Here is a 22,968-nt window from a genome sequence, read left to right as displayed (position 1 = left end):
TGTGAGTGGAAATTTGGTTATCAGAAACTGACTACTTTTTCACCAACTCCTATGTAGATCACATTCAATACAAAGATTCAAATAATTCACTCCATTCTTTCTCTCCTATATCTACCCTTGTACTTGGTGGGGTTTCCCCACATTGTTCACTACTCAACTCTCTCTTTCTCTCTCTCCATTCCTGTTCTATTGTTTGCTTATATTCCGTAATGAAAAGCCAATTGTTATTAATGTAATTAATCTAATGGCATTGTCCTCTTCACTCTCTCACTTCCCAGCTGGCAGTCCTTGGTGAGTGAGGATAAATATTACAGTGAGGTGTCCAAACTTGCTCCCTCACCCACCCACCCACGGAGCCCCCCACCAACACCATTACCACCACCATCATCGCCACCACCTATTACCATTTCCTCGTTTCTTCTACCTCACTGTGGGAAATCTTGAAATTAAATATAGCAGTTTACCTTATACCAACTCATATCTCATATATGTGTATATATATATATGCACACACACACACATATACTCATATATAAATATATGCTTAGATGTACATTTGTACACACACGTATATATATATATATATATATATATATATATATATATATATATATATATATCACAAGCACTGACCCTTTTCTTTCCTTCTCCCTATATATTTATCTTTTGTAATTCACTATGTTTCTTCTGTTTTGAGCTTGTCTAAACCTATCTTCAGCTTTATTATTTTATAAGTATTATTACTAGAACAATGGCCATTTTTATGTTTGCATGCTTGGTACACTCATACATACTTAGCTTTTCTGGCATAAGAATATTCCAATAAAGCTGTCTTCTAGCAGGTTCTGTTTTATTTGTATTTGTTAGGTTTCTTTGTTGTTGATTTTGTTTTTTCTGCTGAAGCCATCATGGCTGCTGTAGAAGTGGTCATTTAGACTCTGTGTGTGTGTGTTTCCCCTTGTTACTCTTTAAATGCATTTACCAATCTTTCTTCCACGGTGAACTGCCACCTCCTGGTATTCTTTTCCCCATTTATGTTTGTCTTTCATCAATAAGTGGAATTTGTCACTGTGCTTACAGCACCTGTTCATACTTAGCTATGGATCCACTATCTTTCCCCCCACCCCTCCCTCTCTCTCTTTACCTCTCTCTCTCTCTTTACCTCTCTCTCTCTCTTTACCTCTCTCTCTCTCTTTACCTCTCTCTCTCTCCTCTTTCTCTCCCTCACTTTCTCCTTCCCTCTCTCTTTCCATCTCTTCTTCCCTCTCTCTCGTGTGTGTATGCAAACACACATATTGTAGCACAAATGTGTCTTAGTAAGAAACGATGTTGTGATATTGTCTGAAACTGACTAATTCAATATTTATATAAAAATAAGAAATCCACTTTCCTCTGCTTGCCTACTCATTGTCTTCACCACTGACAACTTTACCCACATTTTGTCATTATCAATACCATCACCATCATTTATATCAGTGGTTCTTAACCAGGGTCCATATGGTCCTTGGGTGGGGCATATAAAGTTTTGTTGTTAAAATTTATGTGCAATAAATTGGTTATATTTCTACAATACACAAAATATTTAAGCATTTTCATATACAGGCATGGCTGTGTGGTCAGGAAGCTTGCTTCCCAGCCACCTGGTTTTGGGTTCAGTCCCACTATGTAGAACCTTGGGTAAGTGTCTTCTGTTATAGCCTTGGGTCGACCAAGGCTTTGTGATTGAATTTGATAGGAAGTTTCTGTCGTGTGTGTACATGTGTAGGTAAGTGCTTGTGCCTCCTAACAGAGGAGGGAATATTCCTAATATTTAATCCTAAAAGTATAATAGGAGTTTTTAGACATCAAATGGCTATGAGGACCCGTACCTCTATCCCTGACTGAGTAAAATAGGGATCAAAGAGGTCCCTAGGTAAAAAATGGTGGAGAAACACTGATCGACATCTTCACCATTAATACTTTCCTTTTCCCTTCCTTTTTGTTCACCGTCTTCACCACCATCCTATTCTCCTATTCACCATCTTTTCTACCACTACACGTACCATCTTAATCCACATTCACACTTCATCACCACCACCATCAGCTCCTCATCTTTATCCATTTCTCTATTATCAATAAATATTGTGTTAGTTCCTGTTTCTGTTAGAATGTTCAATAATTTGTCATAAATAACAGGATTCTCTGTGCAGAAATTTCATTAAACCTACCTTACTGACTTCAAGAAGACTGTGATTGCTAAACTTTTAGCTGGTATTTTGTATTTAGAAAGGATATGCACATAAGGTTTGTAGAATGTGGCCTGCTAAAATCAGTCTCAGAATTGCACATGTTTCAAAATTTGAAAGAATTTAGCCAACAGCATTGGATGTGAACATTGCATATCTATGCAATGATGTATAGACAGGACTAAGGACCTCTTTAACCCACAAACATATTCCATGTGTAGTGGATTAAAGTGTTCTTTTTCCTATTTAGCATGTTAGTGTAACAGTATGGTTTTGTAGAATTTAAGTGGGATGAAAAGCGAAATGGTGACGGCACCTGTGCTCAGCATCACCTTCCTGGCACCTGTGCTCAGCATTGCCTTCCTGGCACGTGTAAAGACATTCGAGCGAGATCGTTGCCAGTGCCGCTGGACTGGCTCTTGTGCAGGTGGCACGTAAAATACACCATTTTAAGCGTGGCCATTGCCAGTACCGCCTGACTGGCCTTCGTGCCTGTGGCATGTAAAAGCACCCACTACATTCTCAGAGTGGTTGGCGTTAGGAAGGGCATCCAGCTGTAGAAGCTCTGCCAAATCAAATTGGAGTCTGGTGTAGCCATCTGGTTCACTAGTCCTCAGTCAAATCGTCCAACCCATGCTAGCATGGAAAGCGGACGTTAAACGATGATGATGAAATTAAAGTTATATCCCATTAGGACTGAGAATATAAAAGATGAACAACAAAGGTTTTATAATACCAGCAGCAACCAAGTTCAGGTGGGGGCAATGTCTATAGCTTTCACCGACCAGTGAGACTGATGCCATTAATGTTCCTCAGTCAACACCTGTGGGGGGAAAACATAAGCAGGGAATGAATCCTTGAGGAGAAACAAGTGGGCTGGGAATTCCTGGGTAAAAGTGACATGGGCCCAACCAGCTCTGAGGAGCAGTGGTCATTATAATAGCAGTAAAAAGAGAAGACAACAAATCTGTGAGTCAAAAGCTAGAATATGTCTGTGTATAACAGTAGTGCCATCTCACATATGAGAGTAATATTCCATTGTGGACTTTACCTTTTGTTAATGACTGAGTCAGAGGAAAGACCTTTGTAAGAATTCCAAGATTGGTAGAGAACAGAGAAGCAGAAACTATAACTCCTGGGTTGCCCTTGAACTAGGGACCTGCTCTAAATTCTTATAAGTGTTTAATAGCACTGAGTGTCCGGCAGTGAAATTTGGTCATTGTATATCCAGGAAGCTTCTGCACAGTTTGTCAACCTAATTGGTCCACTCTGTAAAATGGTTGGTAGTAGGAAAGGCATCTGGCCATAAAAATCATGACAAAACAGATGGTGGCAATTGACTCAGTCCTCTGGCTTGCCAGCTCCTGTTGAACCGTCCAACCCATGCCAGTATGGAAGGCAGTTAATAGATGATGAGGATGATGATGATAAATTCAATTAATATGTCCCATCAATCCAAAGCTAAAGTTGAAAACACTTGCTCAAGGTTTGCCCAGTGGGATTGAACCCAGAACTACTTGATATTGCAAGGTGAACTACTTAACCACACATTCATACTTCTGATTGTCATTATAAATAATGCTTGTAGTAATCTAATCTGAAGATCTTGCCTGTAGCTGGAAGCCATTTAATCAATAGTTGCCTTTAGCAACAAAGGGTTCTTCTATCTTTCTATAAAATACATGTCAGATGATTAGTGTTCTTATATGTCAACAATTCACCACTAATCTAAAGTGAATGTTCATAGATTGCTGGTGAGATCTGTTTTATCTCTGATGTATCATGTGAGTCTGGGAGATATAACTGAGGAACGTGAGTTAGCACTCCAACTGCAAAGAGTATCTCGATAAATCAACTTCCATATTTCAGAGACACACTTGCTTGGTTGAGGGATTTGGTCTGAGACAGTATTCTTTTATTCTTTTACTTGTTTCAGTCATTTGACTGCGGCCATGCTGGAGCACCGCCTTGAAGGATTTTTAATCAAACAAGTTGACCTCAGGACTTACTTTTTTAAGCCTAGTACTTATTCTATTGGCCCCTTTTGCTGAACTGCTAAGTTAAGGGAACGTAAACACACCAACACTGGTTGTCAAGCAGTGATGGGAGACAAACACACACACATATATATGATGGGCTTCTTTCAGTTTCTGCTTACCAAATCCACTCATAAGGCTTTGGTTGGCCCGAGGCTATAGTAGAAGGCACTTGCCCAAAGTGACACACAGTGGGACTAAACCCGGAACCATGTGGTTGGGAAGCAAGCTTCTTACCACTCAGCCATGCTTGCACCTATATGTTGAAACTAAAGTAATTACAGCATGGAAGACATAGATTAGACATTCAAAAACCTATAAAACCTGTTAACTTCATTTGAACATTTATTATTTCGTGTCTAAATTTTTGTCCACCAACTGCAACTTATATACAACTATATAAACCAGTCCATGTATATGCATGCATGCATGTGTGCTTGTGGACCTGTTTAATGTCTGTTCTTCCATACTAGCATAGGTTTGGACAGATTTATTTGAGGCAAGATTTTGAGTCTGGATGCTCTTCCTGTCACCAACATCAGCACCACTACACTCTATCGGTGATGAGTGTGGAATATGTAAACATTGTGGCACACACATACATGTACAGATGTATCTGTGTTGTTCATTTTTATGCCTGGGTTTTGCATGTTTGCATAGATTTGACGAATTGAGGCTTTGTTTTATAGTTAGATGCCTTTCCTGTCACTAACCCTTACTCTTGTCTTTTTATGTAAGGGATCTCTTACTTCACAGATCATTGAAACCTACAACCAACAGATGATTTGCAGTCACGAGAAATGACATCATCACTGCTCGTAGCTGACAATTTTCAGACCTGCACATAAATAAATGCAAGATGCAAAGGCTTCTGTCAGTTTCCATCTACCAAATCCATTGATTCAAAGTGTCATGCATAGGGATTGAACCTGAAGCTACATGTTTGAAAAGCAAACTTCTTAACCATACAGAAGTTAGTTTCCCAACCATATGATTTTATTATACTGCTATTCCTCATTAGCTCCAGACCAATGGCACTGATTCATCATCAGGGCTGAACACAAAGTGTCATGTGTTCGACTGATGTCCCCATATACCAGTTTCTATTAAATCAGTAATTATACCACTTATTATATGAGCGCTATAGTTATATAATATATGTTATGAAAGTTCAATCAATACATGTATATATATTTACAGTTCTGTCCTAAATGTATTTACCAATTTACCACGCAATATAAAAGCTTTTCTCTGCAACAAAAAACACTTGTACACCTAGTTTTGTGTGTGAGTGTGTCTGTATATAATACATACATACTGATATTTACACACATACCCACCTGTTGACTTCTCAGATTGTGTCTGCTCTACATGCCTAAATTTTAATGACATGAAACATCTTTTAACAAATAGTTAAACACAAGTTAATCTTCGTAAAGTACAGATATATAGTTCTATATTATTTTGAAGACTGACACTTTGCTTACAGCATTTTTAGAATAATGTTCCTTTAACAACTGTTTGTTGGGGCAAAACTGAAGAAAGACTTCAATTTCCTGTAATGAGGGATTGCTAGAGTTGCATTATCTAGGCCCATGGAAGGGTTTGAACACAACACGAAGCTAGCAAAGTATTCATGCCACATATTGAATCCCTCTAAGATTCTACCCACACATGGTACCTATTTACAACTGGATGGAAAGAGCCATTGAGGCTTATATGTCTTTTACCAGGTATACATCACAGTGCAATGGGCAACAAAGTATGGCCTTATCAACCGCTAACCAGAACTACAAAATAATTAACCAACTGAGGGTTTGGGGATTATATGAGTAACACTTCAGTTAAACTTCATTAGCTTTAAGTGTAATTATGGTTGGCAAGAGAGATTTCTTTGTTACTTTACTATAAAAAGCACCTGTACTGGCACCATGTAAAAAGCACCCAGTACACTTTGTGAAATGGCTGGTGTTAGGAATGGCATCCAGCTGTAGAAACCATTCCAAAATAGATGAATGGGGTCTGGTGCAGCCCTCTGGCATACCAACTCCTTTTAAACCATCCAGCCCATACTATCATGGAAAATGGACTTTGAATGATGAAGTATTTGATAGCATAAAAGATAAATGGGTGTATTAGACATACCCCAAATTCAGCAGAGCATATTCAGGAGGAAAAGCTTTTAGTGTACTAAAGCAATTTAATAGTACATTACAGTACAAGGTGGTACAGGCATGGCTGTGTGGTAAGAAGCTTGCTTCCCAGCCACACGGTTTTGGGTTCAGTGCCACTTCATGGCACTTTGGGCAAGTGTCTTCTACTATAAAGCCTTGTGAATGGGTTTGGTAGACAGAAACCGAAAGAAGCCTGTTGCATATATATTTGTGTGTGTGTGTGTTTATGTCCCCCATTACTTAGCAGTTTGGCAAAAGAGACCAACAGAATAAGTACCAAGCTTGAAAAAGAAAAAATAAGTACTGGGGTCAATTCATTTGACTAAAAATTCTTCAAGGTAGTGCCCTAGCATGGCCACAGTCTCATGACTGAGGCGAGTAAAAGATAGAAGATAAAAGAAGTAAATATTAGCTTATGGGAAGCCCAACTTCACATATAGGACCCAGGGTGATATTCTTGGAAAAGAAGTGAATCTTATATACCATCAATGAATTGTGTTGTTACTTTACCCTAGGACAGTTTGACCAAATAGACCTATGGTCAAAGGAATTCAGCCTTGTTTTTTTTTTTTGTCTAATCAGTAGAAAAAGCACTGGTGATGGTACCACAATAAAAGCACCCAGTACACTCAGTAAAGTGATTGGTGTTAGAAAGGGCATCCAGCCATAGAAACCCATCCAAAGCAGACTATAGAACCTGTACAGCTCTTATCAAACTGTCCAACCCATGCCAGCATGGAAACTGGACATTAAATGATGATGATGTATCTTGCTTTTTGTAACTGTCCTCTTTGTTACACTCTCATCTGTCATTTGCCACTCTCTCCTATCCACTATATCATACCATCTGCATAACAAGGAGTGGTATTTGACCTGTTCATATTTAATTCTATGACCACTCCTTATCACTCTGTCTTCAACTATCAGCCCTGTATCACCTTTTCTTTCTTCATGAAGCCTATGTAACGAGATGGAAGCTAGCTGTTCATATCCATTACCTTCTACCATCACTCTCTCCTCTACATGACTTTTCATTGCAAACATGGCTATGGTGGTGTGGTTAAGAAATTTGTTTCCCAACCAGATGGTTTGGGGTTCAGTCTTACTGCATGGCACCTTCAGCGAGTGTCTTACTTTTTATTATAGTCCCAGGTCAACCACAACCTTGTAAGTGGATATGGTATATGGAAACAGAAAGAAGCCCAGTATGCGAGAGAGAGAGAGAGAGAGAGAAGCTATTTGTACATCTGTGTTTGTGCCTCCTTGTCTTGGCATCACATTATACAGCAGTGTCCTTCATGTGAAAACATGTCTATGTCCAACCACAGGGAAATATTACCTTGCTTGGGAAACAGATGAGGATTGATGATAGGAAGGGCAGCCAGCCATAGAAAATCTGCCTCAACAAATTACATCGAACCAATACAAACATTGGAAAAGTGGACATTAAAATAATTAAAACCACTAGCATAGCTAGATATGTGTTACCCAGGGCGGTCCTTCTGTTTGCTGCCCCTGGACCCCACAAAAAATACATTGCTTACAGCAATAGCCTACGACATGATGAAAAGTGCCGCACTTACTCCTCCACCCTAGCTAGGCTAGTTATTAAAATTGTCCATCTATATTGCTATCCCATATATTACTTATGCTGTTTCTCATCCAATCTCCTTACCAACACCCAACAATGTGCCCATAACTGTCTCTCTCCCATTACTTCCTCCCCTACCCTCTTCTCACTCCTATCACTAAGTTTCTCTACTCTACATCTCTCTCCCCCACCCCTTTGGTCACAATTATGCCAAACATGGGGACAGTGTGGAATTGTTAGAATGCCAAAAAAAAAAAAAACAAACACTGCAGCTTTTCATCTGACCCTTTGCTTTCATCTTTTCAGGGTCACTAAAATGAAGTACCAGTGAAGTATTGGAGGCCAATATAATTGACTCCCTTTCTCTTTAAAATTGCTGACTTTGTGTCAAAACTTGAATCAAAAATGCTTCATGGCATTTTTTTCCTGTTTTATATTCTGAGTTCAAATTCTGCCAAGGTTGACTTCACCTTTCATCCTTCCAGGGTCGATAAAATAAGTACCAGTTGAATACTGGGGTCAATGTAATCGACTGTCTCCCTCCCCCAAATTTCAGCCTTGTGCCTATAGTAGACAGGATTATTATTATTATTATTATTATTATTATTATTATGGTGGTGAGCTGGCAGAATTGTTAGCACACCAGTAAAATGCTTAGCAGCATTTCATCCCCCTTTACATTCTGAGAGTTCAAATTCTGCCGAGGTCAACTTTGCCTTTCATCCTTTCAGGGTCAATAAGTCAAGTGCCAGTGAAACACTGGGGTTGATTGATGCCCTTAATAGAAAGGATTATAGTTATTATTATTAAAGCATAATTATCCAAAAAATTATAATTCAGGTATTGTTCCTCCAGGGTCATATTATGCAATGTGGTCCTTCCTAGTTTAAGATAGTATTTCAAACCTTATTTGGTTATTATTTCTAGCAGGCCAAATGTAAAATGTAGTGGCTTGCTCACTCCATTATTTTTGGGGAGAAATATTGCCTTTTAATCAACAGCTACAGGACTAACTAGACCAGTTCATATTATTAGTATGACACTACTGCTCCATTACCTCTTTAAGTAGAGTCAACAAACATGGAAAGCAACAAATATCTGTAGAAATACAAGATATTGGTTAATCTGGCTGTTTAAAGTAGATAAGAGAGAAAACAGACTGTTTGGGTGTGCTGATAAAAGAAAACTTGCCATGTTTTAATAAGGACAAAAAAGAAACCGATATTGAGATAATTGTCGTCTCAATGACAGGACTGAGGAGGAGTTTTTTTGTGTTTTTTTTTTTCTTAATATGAAAGAGTATGTAGAATGTTCTGGAAGGTTCAAAGTACAAACATTTGTAAGAAAATAAATACGAATATTAACTTTATCAACTAGCTCAAATCTTCTAATTTCACATGGTATTATCAAGATACATATCTCTGTCTGTCTCTCTCTCTCTATTATATATATATACCATATCTTACATATATATGTATGTATCATCATCATCATCATCATCATCATTTAACGTCCGCCTTCCATGCTAGCATGGGTTGGACGATTTGACTGAGGACTGGTGAAACCGGATGGCAACACCAGGCTCCAATCTAATTTGGCAGAGTTTCTATATATATATATATATATTGCACCAGCATGACCGCAGCCACTTGGCTGAAACACATAAATAAATAAATAAATAAATACCATGTTGTATATATACCATGTTGTATATATATATATATATATATATATATATATACCATGTTGTATATATATATATATATATATATATATATATATATATATATATATACTATGTTACATATGTATGTATATATATATACTATGTTATATATATATATATACATATATATATATATATACTATGTTACATATGTATGTATATATATATATATACCATGTTATATATGTATATATACCATGTTACATATATGTGTGTGTGTGTAGAGTGTTAGGCGTGATGTACAGAATTGAATATTGAGGGGGAAAATGTCAGAATTTTAGGGGAAAAATCCTTTTATTTCTTCATTATTATTAGCGCTTTCTTTCCTCTCTAGAACTTGTCAAAATACAATTTTGTGAATGTACAAACAGCTTGTTCATTTATATAAAACATGTTTTGGGGAGTTTTGTTTAGAAGAGAACATTGTTTTGTTTTGTTTTTTCGTTTTTGGGGTGAGGTTCCAAGACAATGGAGATGGATAGATAGAAATATAGGTAGGTAGATAGGCTGATAGAGAGAGAGAAGGAGTATCCACCTTCCTCTTACCATTCATTCATTTATTTACTTAGTCCTTTTCCATTGTATTGGAATGGGTTTAAGGATGGTGACCTCTTAATAGAAAAAAAAAGGTTTGATCATCACAAAGTCTTTTTGTTTTCTTTCTCTCTTTTTCCTTCCTATTTCCTCCTTTCTTTTTCTCCTCTTTGAGTTACATTTAGAATATACCCCTTCCAATCATTCATTTTTGGAGGGAATTTTTTGATAAAATGTAGTTCTGCATGAAAATACATTAGTATAATATTTGCAAATTAACAATTTGAAAAATCAATCAGTAAATAAAATAAAACGAATATATATATATATCTACACTCTCTGAGTGGTTGGCGTTAGGAAGGGCATCCAGCTGTAGAAACTCTGCCAAATTTAGATTGGAGCCTGGTGTTGCCATCCGGTTTCACCAGTCCTCAGTCAAGTCGTCCAACCCATGCTAGCATGGAAAGCGGACGTTAAACGATGATGATGATATATATATATTCGTTTTATTTTATTTATTGATATCACGTTGAGAGCACCGGTTCCGTCTGATTGCCAGAGTTAAGCAATGTCGAGCCTAGTGAGTACTTAGATGGGTGACCGCTTGGGAAATCTAGGTGTTGTAAGTGTCTTTTCTAGGCACAGGAGTGGCAAGTGGCTTGCTTACCAGCCACATGGTTCCAGGTTCAGTCCCACTGCGTAGCACCTTGGGCAAGTGTCTTCCACTATAGCCTACGGTCGACCAAAGCCTTGTGAGTGGATTTGGTAGACGGAAACTGAAAGAAGCCCGTCGTATATATATGTGTGTGTGTGTGTGTGTGTGTATGTATATGTTTGTATGTCTGTGTTTGTCCCCACCAACATCACTTGACAACCGATGCTGGTGTGTTTACATCCCCGTAACTTAGCAGTTCAGCAAAAGAGACCGTTAGAATAAGCACTAGGCTTACAAAGAATAAGTCCTGGGGTCAAATTGTTCGACTAAAAGCGGTGCTCCAGCATGGCCGCGGTCAAATGACTGAAACAAATAAAAAAAAATACACACACACACACACACACGCACACACGCAAAAGCTAATCTTAGGGGAACCTTTTCAAGATTTTTTTTTAATCTTGATATGTTGAACTTCTGAATGATCAAGCTAGTTCAAGCTTGTTTCTATATCTCTTGACCTTACAGTCACATATTCACCTTCTCTTTTTTTTTTTTTTTAATTTCTTCCCCAGTTCTTTTTTTCATTCTGTCATTCCTTCCATCTTATCCACTAGTTTTTGTAGTTTCCCCCCTCACTCTCTTAGTGTCTTTCCCTCTCGCTCACTCTCTTTCTGTCTCCCACTCTCTTGCTGTCTCTCCCACTCATTCACTCCCTCTTGCACACTCACTGTCTTTCCTACTCACTCCCTCATCTCTCACTCACTCACTCTTTGCTTGTCTTTCTCACTCTCTCCCTCATTCTCCCATTTTCATTCTTGGTATATTTTCTATATTTCCATGGCTGGGATGTTTTTTAAGTAGTCTGTTAAGCTGTTATCCTCTCAACCAACAATAGATACCAAGTAAACTTTGTACATATTACTGATTAGACAGGGGGCTAGTACAATCATGTGCATTATATTAAGGGTACAATACAACATACTGCTGTGTGCTTTGGTTCCCTAGTCTTACATTCAGCTATCAAACACACAGTCAATATACCTCTTTCACAATTAAAATATACAGGAGTGGCTATGTGGTAAGTAGCTTGCTTACCAACCACATGGTTCTGGGTTCAGTCCCACTGCGTGGTACCTTGGGCAAGTGTCTTCTACTATAGCCTTGGGCCGACCAAAGCCTTGTGAGTGGATTTGGTAGACGGAAAGTGAAAGAAGCCCGTCGTATATATGTATGTGTGTGTCTGTGTTTGTCCCCACCAACATCACTTGACAACCGATGGTGGTGTGTTTACGTCCCCGTAACTTAGCAGTTCGGCAAAAGCGACTGATAGAATAAGTACTAGGCTTACAAAGAATAAGTCCTGGGGTCGATTTGCTCGGCTAAAGGTTGTGCTCCAGCATGGCCACAATCAAATGACTGAAACAAGTAAAAGAGAAAAGAGAAAATGTAAATGTATAGGGGCAGGTGTGATTGTGTGGTAAGAAGCTTGCTTCCCAACTACATGGTTCCTCATGAGTGGATTTGATAGACAGAAACTGGAAGAAGCCTGTCGTATCTATGTGCGTGTTTGTCATCCATCACTGCTTGACAACTGGTGTTGGTGTGTTTACATCCCGATATCTTAGCAGTTCAGCAAAAAAGATTAATAGAATAAGTACTAGGCTTAAAAAGTATGTCCTAAGGTGGTCGATTTGTTTAAGGCAGTGCTCCAGCATGGCCACAGTCAAATGACTGAAACAAGTAAAAGAGTAAAAAACTGAAAGCCTGTCATATATATATATATATATATATATATGTTCGTGTCTGTGTTTGTCCCCCCAACATCACTTGACAACCGATGGTGGTGTGTCTACGTCCCCATAACTTAGTGGTTCAGCAAAAGAGACCGATAGAATAAGTACTAGGCTTACAAAGAATAAGTCCTGGGGTCGATTTGCTCAGCTAAAGGTGGTGCTCCAGCATGGCCGCAGTCAAATGACTGAAACAAGTAAAAGAGTAAGAGTAATGTGATGTCTATCTTCCTTGTGTGGCCATCTGTGTAGCTAAGGAAAGCAAAACTTCTGGAGGTTCTATGTTGTCACTTGACCTGCAAGAAATAGAGCCAAATTCCTTCTTGAATCACACACACACACACACACATACATGCCCAACTATCTTAAAACTGAAAGGAGACATTGAATAACATAGGTGTGGATATCTTATGTTGTTATTGTTCAGCCCCTGGTTGTCCTGGGGTTAAACACCAACAACAATAACTCCTTCCTATCAAACATACAAGGAAGCTGCTTTGCATCATGGTCACTCAGCCTGCTAGAAATAACAGCTAAATTGCCTTCAAATTGCAGTCTACTTATTCATTATCATCATTTAATTTGCATTTTTCCATGCTGACATGGGTTGAACGTTTTGACAAGGAGCTGGCAAGCCAGAGGGCTATGTCCAGCTTGACATGGTTTCTACATCTGGATGTCCGTCCTAGCACCAACCTCTTTGCAGTGTGTACTGGGTACTTTTTTTTTTCTTTATTCCACTGGCACTAGTGAGGTCACCAACTAACTTGGAAGACAGGAAAGAGCAAAAAAAAAGCAAAAAAACTAAGTGGGAGAGGAGTATTTGAGAAGTGGGCAGAAGATCATGTCAGGTGCTGAGAGGATAAATTACGATAGAGGATCAAATACAGGTGTCTTGCTATAGAGAAGATACATGGCTAACCCACATTGTGTAAGGGTGGGTGGACATTGCTGGGCAAAAGATAAAGATGGTAGTGATTGGACGCCAGAGCAAACTCTCAAAGTGCAAGGTCAAGATATGAGAGGATACAGACAGTGGATCAGTGGGAAAGAAGAGGGTCAGTAGTTTCATGGGAGTGGTTCTTTAAAAATGAAATGCACATTGGATAATGTGGTCCTAGATATATTATTGTAGGTGTTAAAAAAAAAAAAAAAACACAGGAGGAGGAGGATCTTAACTGGGACAGCTTTGAAAGTCAGTTTACTTGATGAGGGTTGATTTTGGCATTAACATCAACAATTTTAACAACGGAACATCAAACAGAATATCCTAAACAAGCCAGCTCTTTGCTATTCTTAAAACGAGGCTTGTATGTTTTAAGTCTAAATTTTAACCCATGCCAACATGGATGATGATGATGATGATAAACATGGATAACCTTACAATATTGTTTAAGAGATTCTTCAGTCAGCAAACATCATAAATTCATTATCTCATTTTTTCACTTTCTTTCTCACAAACATTCTCTCTCTCTCTGTGGTTGGCCATCTTAAGCTGTTACTCAACAACAACCTATTTAAATATCTTCATTACAAGTTAATATAGTGTCAGACAGAATGTCTTGTAGTATTTATTGTCATCTCTTTGCATCTTGGGTTCAAATCCCTCTGAGGGCCATACAAATGACCATACTTCTCTGCCAGTGTTTGAAATCTTGTGTATACATTAGAAATCAGTATGAATTTGGCATATATGTGCAGGTATGGCTGTGTGGACAAGTACTGGAGCCTCAGGCTGATCAATGCCTTGTCAGTGAAACTAGGTGGAAACTGTACAGAAGCTCAGCAAGTATATATATATATATATATATATATATATATATATATATATGTCTGTTCGTCTTCCTATTAAATATTCTTTTCTGCTCTAGACACAAGGCCCGAAATTTTGGGGGAGGGGTCCAGTCAATTAGATCAACCCCAGTACGCAACTAGTACTTAATTTATTGACCCCAAGAGGATGAAAGGCAAAGTCAACTTCAGCAGAATTTGAACTCAGAACGTAAAGACAGACAAAATACCGCTATGCATTTCATCCAGTGTGCTAACATTTCTTATTTCTTTATTGCCCACAAGCGGCTAAACATAGAAGGGACAAACAAAGATAGACAAAGGGATTAAGTCAATTACATCGACCCCAGTGTGTAACTGGTACTTAATTTATCGACCCTGTAAGGATGAAAGGCAAAGTTGACCTCGGCGGAATTTGAACTCAGAACAAATTTGTGGGGAGGGAGCCAGTCGATTAGATTGACCCCAGTACGCAACAAGTACCTAATTTATCGACCCTGAAAGGATGAAAGGCAAAGTTGACTTCAGCAGGATTTGAACTCCGAACGTAAAACAGACGAAATACCGCTAAGCATTTCGTCCAGCTTGCTAACGTTTCTGCCAGCTCACCACCTTCTTCCTATTATTGTTTACATGCTGCATGTAAACAATGTCACCATATTGGTGACATTGTTACAGTGTCGTTGTTTATGTCTACTGCTAAACCGTGTCCAGTTCATTGATCATTAAGATTTCCATTTTCCATACTGGTATGGGTTGAATGGTTTGACAGGGGCTGGCCAGCCAGAGAGCTGCACCAGGCTCTAGTTGTCTGTTTTGGAATGGTATCTATGACTGGATGCACTGTCTAACACCAATCATTTTACAGAGTGTACTTGGTGCTTTTTATGTGGCACTCGCATGAATGCTTTCTTACATGGCACCAGCATCTGTGCTTTTTACATGCCATGGCACAGATGCTTTGTACATGGCACTGAAACAGGTGCTCTTTACCTGACACCAGCACCTGCAAGCTCACAAGACAAGGACCTCTTGGTTGAAAGAGGGAGAGGTGGTATGACCATAAAGACATGGCTGTATGTATGGATGGCTACAATTTTACTTAGCTTGATGTGTCTTAAGCAGAGTAAATCACCAGAAGCCTCAGTCCCTTGTCATCATCTCAGTGAAGCCCAACATCTGAAGGTGATGATGATAATCATCATCATCATCATCATCGTTTAACATCCACTTTCCATGCTAGCATGGGTTGGACGATTTGACTGAGGACTGGTGAACCAGTTGGTTACACCAGGCTCCAATCTGATTTGGCAGTTTCTACAGCTGGGTGCCCTTTCTAACGCCAACCACTCTGAGGGTGCTTTTACGTGCCATAATAATAATAATAATAATCTTTTCTACTGTAGGCACAAGGCCCACAATTTTGGGGGAGGAGGCCAGTTGATTAGATCAACCCCAGTATGCAACTAGTACTTAATTTATCAACGCTGAAAGGACAAAAAGGCAAAGTCAACCTCGGCGGAATTTGAACTCAGAACATAAAGACAGACAAAATACCGCTAAGCATTTCACCCAGTGTGCTGATGTTTCTGCCAGCTAGCAACCTTAATAATAATAATAATAATAATAATAATAATAATACAAATTAAATTTATATGCTTATCTAGGGTTCTTTTGATAGTCTTGCTTGTATATAAGTTCATAATCATGTCTTTATTTTTCTTTGTTTTGTTTTTCAGATAATTTCAGATGAAGAACTTCTTTCTGAGAAAAACCCAGATTTAGCTCTGAAGCTTGGGCTCCTGTTTGGTTTGCTACCACGTACAGGATTTCTACAATGTGGAATTTCGGTGCTGAGAAAATAATTTAGATGATAAAAAAAATTTCAGAGGCATAAATAGCTCAGCTTTATGATGCCATATCTACAATTAAATATGTTAAAGCTATTTTGAATTGTACAGTATAACAGTTGTTTAAGTTTCTTATTAATAAAGACTAATTTATTCCTTGTTTTATTCTCAATGTCTGCCATTATTCAAATCAGTCAGCTGCGTCAGTATTTTAGTCTTGCTATAAAATTACAAGTCTGGCAAGTAGTTTCCAGCATCTTTTTTTTGTTTTCCAAGGAATTTTTAACCCAGTATATTACAAGCTATTTTTATTTATTTATCTATATTCATTCATTCTTTTGTTTCAGTCATTTGACTGTGGCCATGCTGGAGCACTACTTTTAGTCAAACAAATCGATCCCAGGGCTTATTCTTTATAAGCCTTGTACTTACTCTATCGGTCTCTTTTGCCGAACCACTAAGTTATGGGGACATAAACACACCAGCATCGGTTGTCAAGCGATGGTGGGGGGGGGGGACAAACACAGACACACATATACATATATATACAACGGGCTTCTTTCACTTTCCGTCTACCAAATCCACTCACAAGGCTTTGGTCGGTCCAAGGTTATAGTAGAAGACACTTGCCCAAGTTGCCACACAGTGGGACTGAACCCAGAACCATGTGATTGGGAAGCACTCCTATGCCAGTGCCAAATAAAAAACATTCATACTAGTCTCATGTAAAGAGTACCCATGCTGGCAACACATAATGAACATCTGTACCAATGTTGCATAAAGAGCATCTGTGCAGGCGCCATGTAAAAAACACCCACATACTGATGCCATGTAAAAAGCACCAACTACACTCCGTAAAGTGGTTGGCATTAAGAAGGGCATCCAGGCATAGAAATCATGCCGAAACAGACAACTGGAGCTTGATGCAGCTGCTCCAGCTTCTGTCAAACCAACCAATCTATGCCAGCATAGGAAACAGACCATAAATGATGATGATGATCCATTTCCCTTGCTGGCATTGGTTGATGGTTAACAGGAGCTGGCAAGCCAGAGGACTGCACCAAGCTGTATTGTCTGTTTTGGAATGATTTCTACAGGTGGATGTCCTTCTTAACACCAACCTCATGAGAAAATTTGGTTGATGGAAATTGTGGAAATCTATCATATGCGACAACCAGTGTTGGTTTGTTTACATCCCTGTAGCTTAGTGGTTAGAGACCAATAGAATAAGTATTAGATTTCAAAAAAAAGATAAGTACTGGGGTTGATTTGTTTATCTGAACCCATCTAGGCAGTGCCTTAGCATGACTGCAGTCAAATAACTGAACTAGACAAAATATAATAGAGATATGATCTTAATCCATTATTGTTAGATCATTGCCATTATTTGATGTCTGCTTTTCCATGCAAGCATGGGTTGGACAACCCCTATTTGGAGTTACTGCTTACCCAGACAGATCAGTGACCATGTCTTGATCATGCATTGTTTTTTTTTTTTTTGTTTTTTTTGGCATGGTCTTACTTGGTCTGGATGTTCTTCCTATTGCCAACCACTTTACAGAATGTACAAAAGAAACTGGATTGTACAGCTGTCATCTTTTAACCCTTTAGGTCTGCCTTTCAACTCTGGCCATCCAACCTGTTTGTTTTTCAAACAGTGTAGTGGTTGGCATTAGCAAAGGCAGCCAGCCATAGAAACAATGCCAAAGCTGACATTGAAGCTTGATGTAGCCTTGCAGCTTGCAGGATCCTGTCATACCATCCAACCCATACCAGCATGGAAGACGGACATTAAATGATGATAATGATATATGTAGATTCACATTATTAAATGCATCATGTATGATCACCAATCTATGAGATCAGTAACTCCCAATGAGAAATAACTCAGACTATGATAACCCATCCAACCCATAAAATGATGGCAATAATGCTGATCCTCCTTTCCATTTTAAAAAAAGTCAAGCAACCATGTAAAGCAGTGTTTCTCAACCATTTTTTAGCTATGGATCCATTTGATTCCTATTTTACTCAGATAGATCCTCCTAACCATTCAATGTTTAAAAAATCATATTACATTTTTTAAATTAAATATTATTAACAATTGTATAAAAAAAACAACTGTGTATTGTAGAAGCATAACCAAGCAGATGAATTTTAACAAAATCTTATATGGACCCCTAAGGTCCATAAGGAACCTGGTTTTGAGGACCGCTGATGTAGAGACTCCCATGTTGGCTCATTGATTCCACTGTTGATATTGGTAATGTTAAGGTGGTAGAATCGTTAATATGTTGGGCAAAATGCTTAGCAGCATTTCTTCTGGCTTTACATTCTGAATTCAAATCCTGCAGGGATTGACTTTACCTTTCATCATTTTGGGGGTCGATAAAGTACCAGTTAAGCACTGGGATAAATGTAAGCAACTAGCCCTCTCATCCAGAAAGAATATCGGCTTCAAATTTTGGCACAAGACAAGCAATTTAGGGGAAGGGAGTAAGCCAATTCACGTCAACCCCAGTACTCAACTGGTACTTATTTTATCAACCCTGAAAGGATGAAAGGCAAAGTCAACCTCAGTGGAATTTGAACTCAGAACACAAAAACAGGTAAAATGCTGTCGAGCACTTTACCCAGCATGCCAACAATTCTACCAGCTTACCACCTGTCATTATTTTATAGGGGTGTTTAAGTGTTCTGAAAAGATAAATCAGTTGCTATGTAGAGGTTTCCTCAGTTATTTTGTTTCACTAAACAATTAATTTAGTTTCATCAGAAATTTTTTAAAAATCCTTTTCTTATTTTAATTCTTGTAAATAGCATTTACCCAAGCAATTCATCATTGTTTTAACATCCAATTTTCCATGCTTGCTTGGGTTGGGTAGAATCTATTGAGGCAGATTGTCTCTATGGCTAGATGCCCTTCCTATGGCCAACCTTCACCTGTTTTTAAGAAATGTAATATTTCCCCATGGCTAGACATGTTTACATGGATGTTTGGAAATGAAGGAAACAGCTTGTGTACTGGTGACACTCGCAACAATGACACGATGTCAAGACAAAGAAACACCAATTCACATGAGTGTGTATGAGTGGATGGAAACTGAAAGAACCCCATCATATATGTAAAAGGCTTCTTTCAGTTTCCATCTACCAAATCCACTCATAAGGCTTTGGTCAGACCAGAGCTATAGTAGCAGATACTTGGCCAAGGTGCCACAGTGAGACTGAACCCAGAACCAAGTGGATGGGAAGCAAGTTTCTACCCACACAGCCACACTGCATTTATATCGGTTTCAAACTCCAGAAATTTTGGGGGAAGGGTTAAATTGATTACATCAACCCAAGTGTTCAACTGGTACTTTATTTTAGTAACCCTGAAGGGATGTAAGGCGAAGTCAACCCTGGCAGCATTTGAACTCAGAACTTCGAAGAAATGTTGCTAAGCATCCCCCCCCCCCCCAATGTGATAATGATTCTGCCAGCTTCCCACTTTTACACTTGCATTTGTATTAACAATAGAAATACTCAGAAACTTTTGCAATGAATTTACTGCCATAGATTTAAGAATTTCTCACTTCTTTGCAAACAACATTATGGTAAATCATTGCCTAATTTAGAAATTGTTTTAGTTGCCAAATCAACAACCTGTCTCTAACAGTTTCTTTCATTGTTTCACTGTTAGAGTAAAGCCAGAAGACCAGTATAATGGTGAATTATCATCAAGCTGAGCCATTAACCTAGTTTCAATTCCAAATTGGAACCATTCCATTTACATTGCCATGACCTTCACAAATTCCTATCCTTATACATCAGAGGTGCTACAACCATCATTTTCTTTAATAAAGCTCATCCCATTTCCCACAAGTCATTTTTCCATTCCTATGTCATTCATGTTGTTAGCTATTCCAGTGCCTACAGTATATGTAAAATTGTTCTCTCCTTCATCTTTTAGAGATATCAAGGCATCCATTAGTATCTTTGGTCTGTCAGAAAAACAGCAACTTACCTTTAATCGAACTAGTATCCATATATGATCTGTAGCTCTCCTCGGCTTTTCTCAGTTCCACTCACAAGGCTTTGGTCAGCTCAGCGCTATATTAGAAGACACTTGCCCAAAGTGCCATACAGTAGGACTGAACCCAAGATCACAGGGTTTGGAAGCAAGCTTCTTAACCACGCAGCTATGTCTGAAACATTTGCCAAAACCCTATGTAGGCATGGATCAACATCAACATTCTTCAAATTGATATCCTTACACAATTATGTAATTTCAGTTATTGGTAGAAGTTATTTCAGCATTTACATTTGGGAAAGGCATGAACATCTCCTTATCCAATTTCCTCTCCCTTTATAAAGTCTTTTACACCCAGTTAAAAGAAATGTAATATTTCCCCATGGCTAGACATGTTTACATGGATGTTTGGAAATGAAGTTAAAAGAAATTATAAAACCAACCACTACCCAAAGCATATATGAACAGCTGTTGTGAAATACCATAGGATGTCATTAAAATAAGATAAAAGAATAGAATATCCTATTTCTAGAAAATAGTACGTCCCATAAAATCTATTGTTACCATTGTTTAATGATAGCTTACGGCAGGCAATTGTTTCCATTTGTAGTTTTATAATACTAAACAAATTCTTTTGGTGAACAACACGAGTTCTTTACTATTTAAAATTGCAAATAATGAGCTAGGGACGGGGGAGGATATAGCGATATCATTACTGAGTAACGAATATTTAAAGCTTCACAAACTTTTTGTCTCAATAATATCAGAAAACCTTGCATTGCCTGATAGAAGAATGAAAGGGCAAAGAGGGGAGCAGCGGAATTAATAAATCTTTAGTTTGTAAATTAGGAGTCACTTATATTTAAATAGTTTCTATTGTCTGTCTCCTCCCCGAATTATAAAACAAGTTCTCTAAAGTTATTTTATACAGTTAATTTGTTTGTTTTTTAGAGTGGGGTGATTATATGTCGACAGTTTTAGTTAGGACTGAGCGTAGTGACAACAGAGTAATCTCCCTTCAATGTTTTCATTCATTCGTTTGTCATTTTGTTTCCATCTGTTCTCTGACATCAATAATGTGCTTTGGTTTTAATTTGATACTATCTACACCTTCCTATAATTTAAAGTCTATTGGTCTATTTAACGTACGATTACAATAATTTGATACCGTTTTCTTCATTCTTCACACCACTGAAGAGAAAAAAATAATTATCATCCTTCCGCTTTCTCACATGCTGGGAGCTTCTACTTGATTGTTTTGGCTGGTTAGAAATAGCAACCAAATTCTCTCAACTGAAACCCCACCGCCTTAAAATGAAAATGACACGATGCGCAATGTCGTTCTAGTTATACAAAGAGGCATGATCTAGCGCTAACAACATTTCACAAGCCTTATTTCACGTTCACTTAATGAATCTGTTTACTTTTTTTACGGGTCCTGTTTGTTTTCTATTCTAGGCTCTTTAAAATACGCCCACTCCTCATCTAATAACGCTTCGTTTAATAAAACTGGGTTGGGGCGATCTTTCGAAGAAAGTCTCTCAAAAGTGAAAGTATTTGTTCGGCAATTTCCGTAAAGAAATTTTTATTTCTTTATTTTTTTCAGTTGACTCGCTTGTGTTTATGTATTTTTTGTGTGTTTATGTGTGTGTATATATGTATTATATATATACATGCACATAAACACATGTATTTACATACACACATATACATACATATATACACATAAAATACATAAGCGATTCAACAGAAAGAAAAATTTACGGAAACTGCCAAACAAATACTTTCAGTTTTGATTGACTTTCTCCGAAAGATCACTTCCAGGTTGGATATAAAATTCCACTTTTGATGATAAACGCCACCGAGTGTAACCTTGCTTTCATCCTTAGAGTTGATAGAAAAAATGGTACCAATCGAAGAAGGTGGGTTGGTGGAACTGTAAGAACGTTGGACAGGATATTTTGTGTTATTTGTCCAAGATCTTTGTGTCCTTAGTTCAAATCTCACCATAGGCTGCAAGGGTGGCAGACTTAATCCATTACTCTGTGTAATCCCACCACCTGGCACCTTCAGGCCAGGTCCCCTGATTAAGAATGACTTCCGACCTCCCTTCAACCTGTCTCAAAGGCCCTCCAGAAGGGTCATGGGCTCTGTCTTGCCTCCTGGCTAAAAGGTAAAAAAAGAAATAATAATAATGAAATAGAAAAAAAATTGAAATTCTCTGAAATCATTCTTAACTAAAAATAGTTTGTATTTTTCTTTCACTATTTACTGTGTATGAAATCCAGAAGTTCTAAAGAAGGTAAAAAAAAATTATTGCTTTAAGCCTGGAATCAATAACTTCTTAGAATGACCCACTTCTGGTGTTTCTTTTTACATCTGCCCATGGCCTATATACATGTGCATGTGGAGGTACGTGGTTAGTGCAGGGCTGGTCAACCTGAGACTGCTTGCAAACTTTTATCTTGCAGCCTGCTTGATACTTTCTTTGAAGTATTGTGTGTAATTTCAAAATAAAATTGTTTGTGTAAAACATTTGTTTCACAATAATTTTTTAATTTATAAGTGGCTTATAATTTTA

The 22,968-nt window shown here is 38.1% G+C and overlaps 1 protein-coding gene across 1 annotated transcript in view; it reads left to right on the top strand.

Moving 5' to 3' along the window:
- The window catches only part of LOC106871490 (uncharacterized), a 61,184-nt gene extending 44,652 nt beyond the window's left edge, over nucleotides 1-16,532 (top strand). Inside the window, exon 6 of the mRNA XM_052971006.2 lies at nucleotides 16,262-16,532. Coding sequence (XP_052826966.1) covers nucleotides 16,262-16,387 — 126 coding nt within the window. The 3' untranslated portion in view covers nucleotides 16,388-16,532. The remainder of the gene's footprint in view (nucleotides 1-16,261) is intronic.
- Nucleotides 16,533-22,968: the final 6,436 nt, after the last annotated feature.

Source organism: Octopus bimaculoides, chromosome 1 (genome assembly GCF_046866305.1).
Source record: "Octopus bimaculoides isolate indiv1 chromosome 1, ASM4686630v1, whole genome shotgun sequence".
In the NCBI taxonomy this organism is placed as follows: Eukaryota; Metazoa; Mollusca; class Cephalopoda; order Octopoda; family Octopodidae; genus Octopus; species Octopus bimaculoides.
This window is presented reverse-complemented; position numbering and strand designations above follow the sequence as displayed.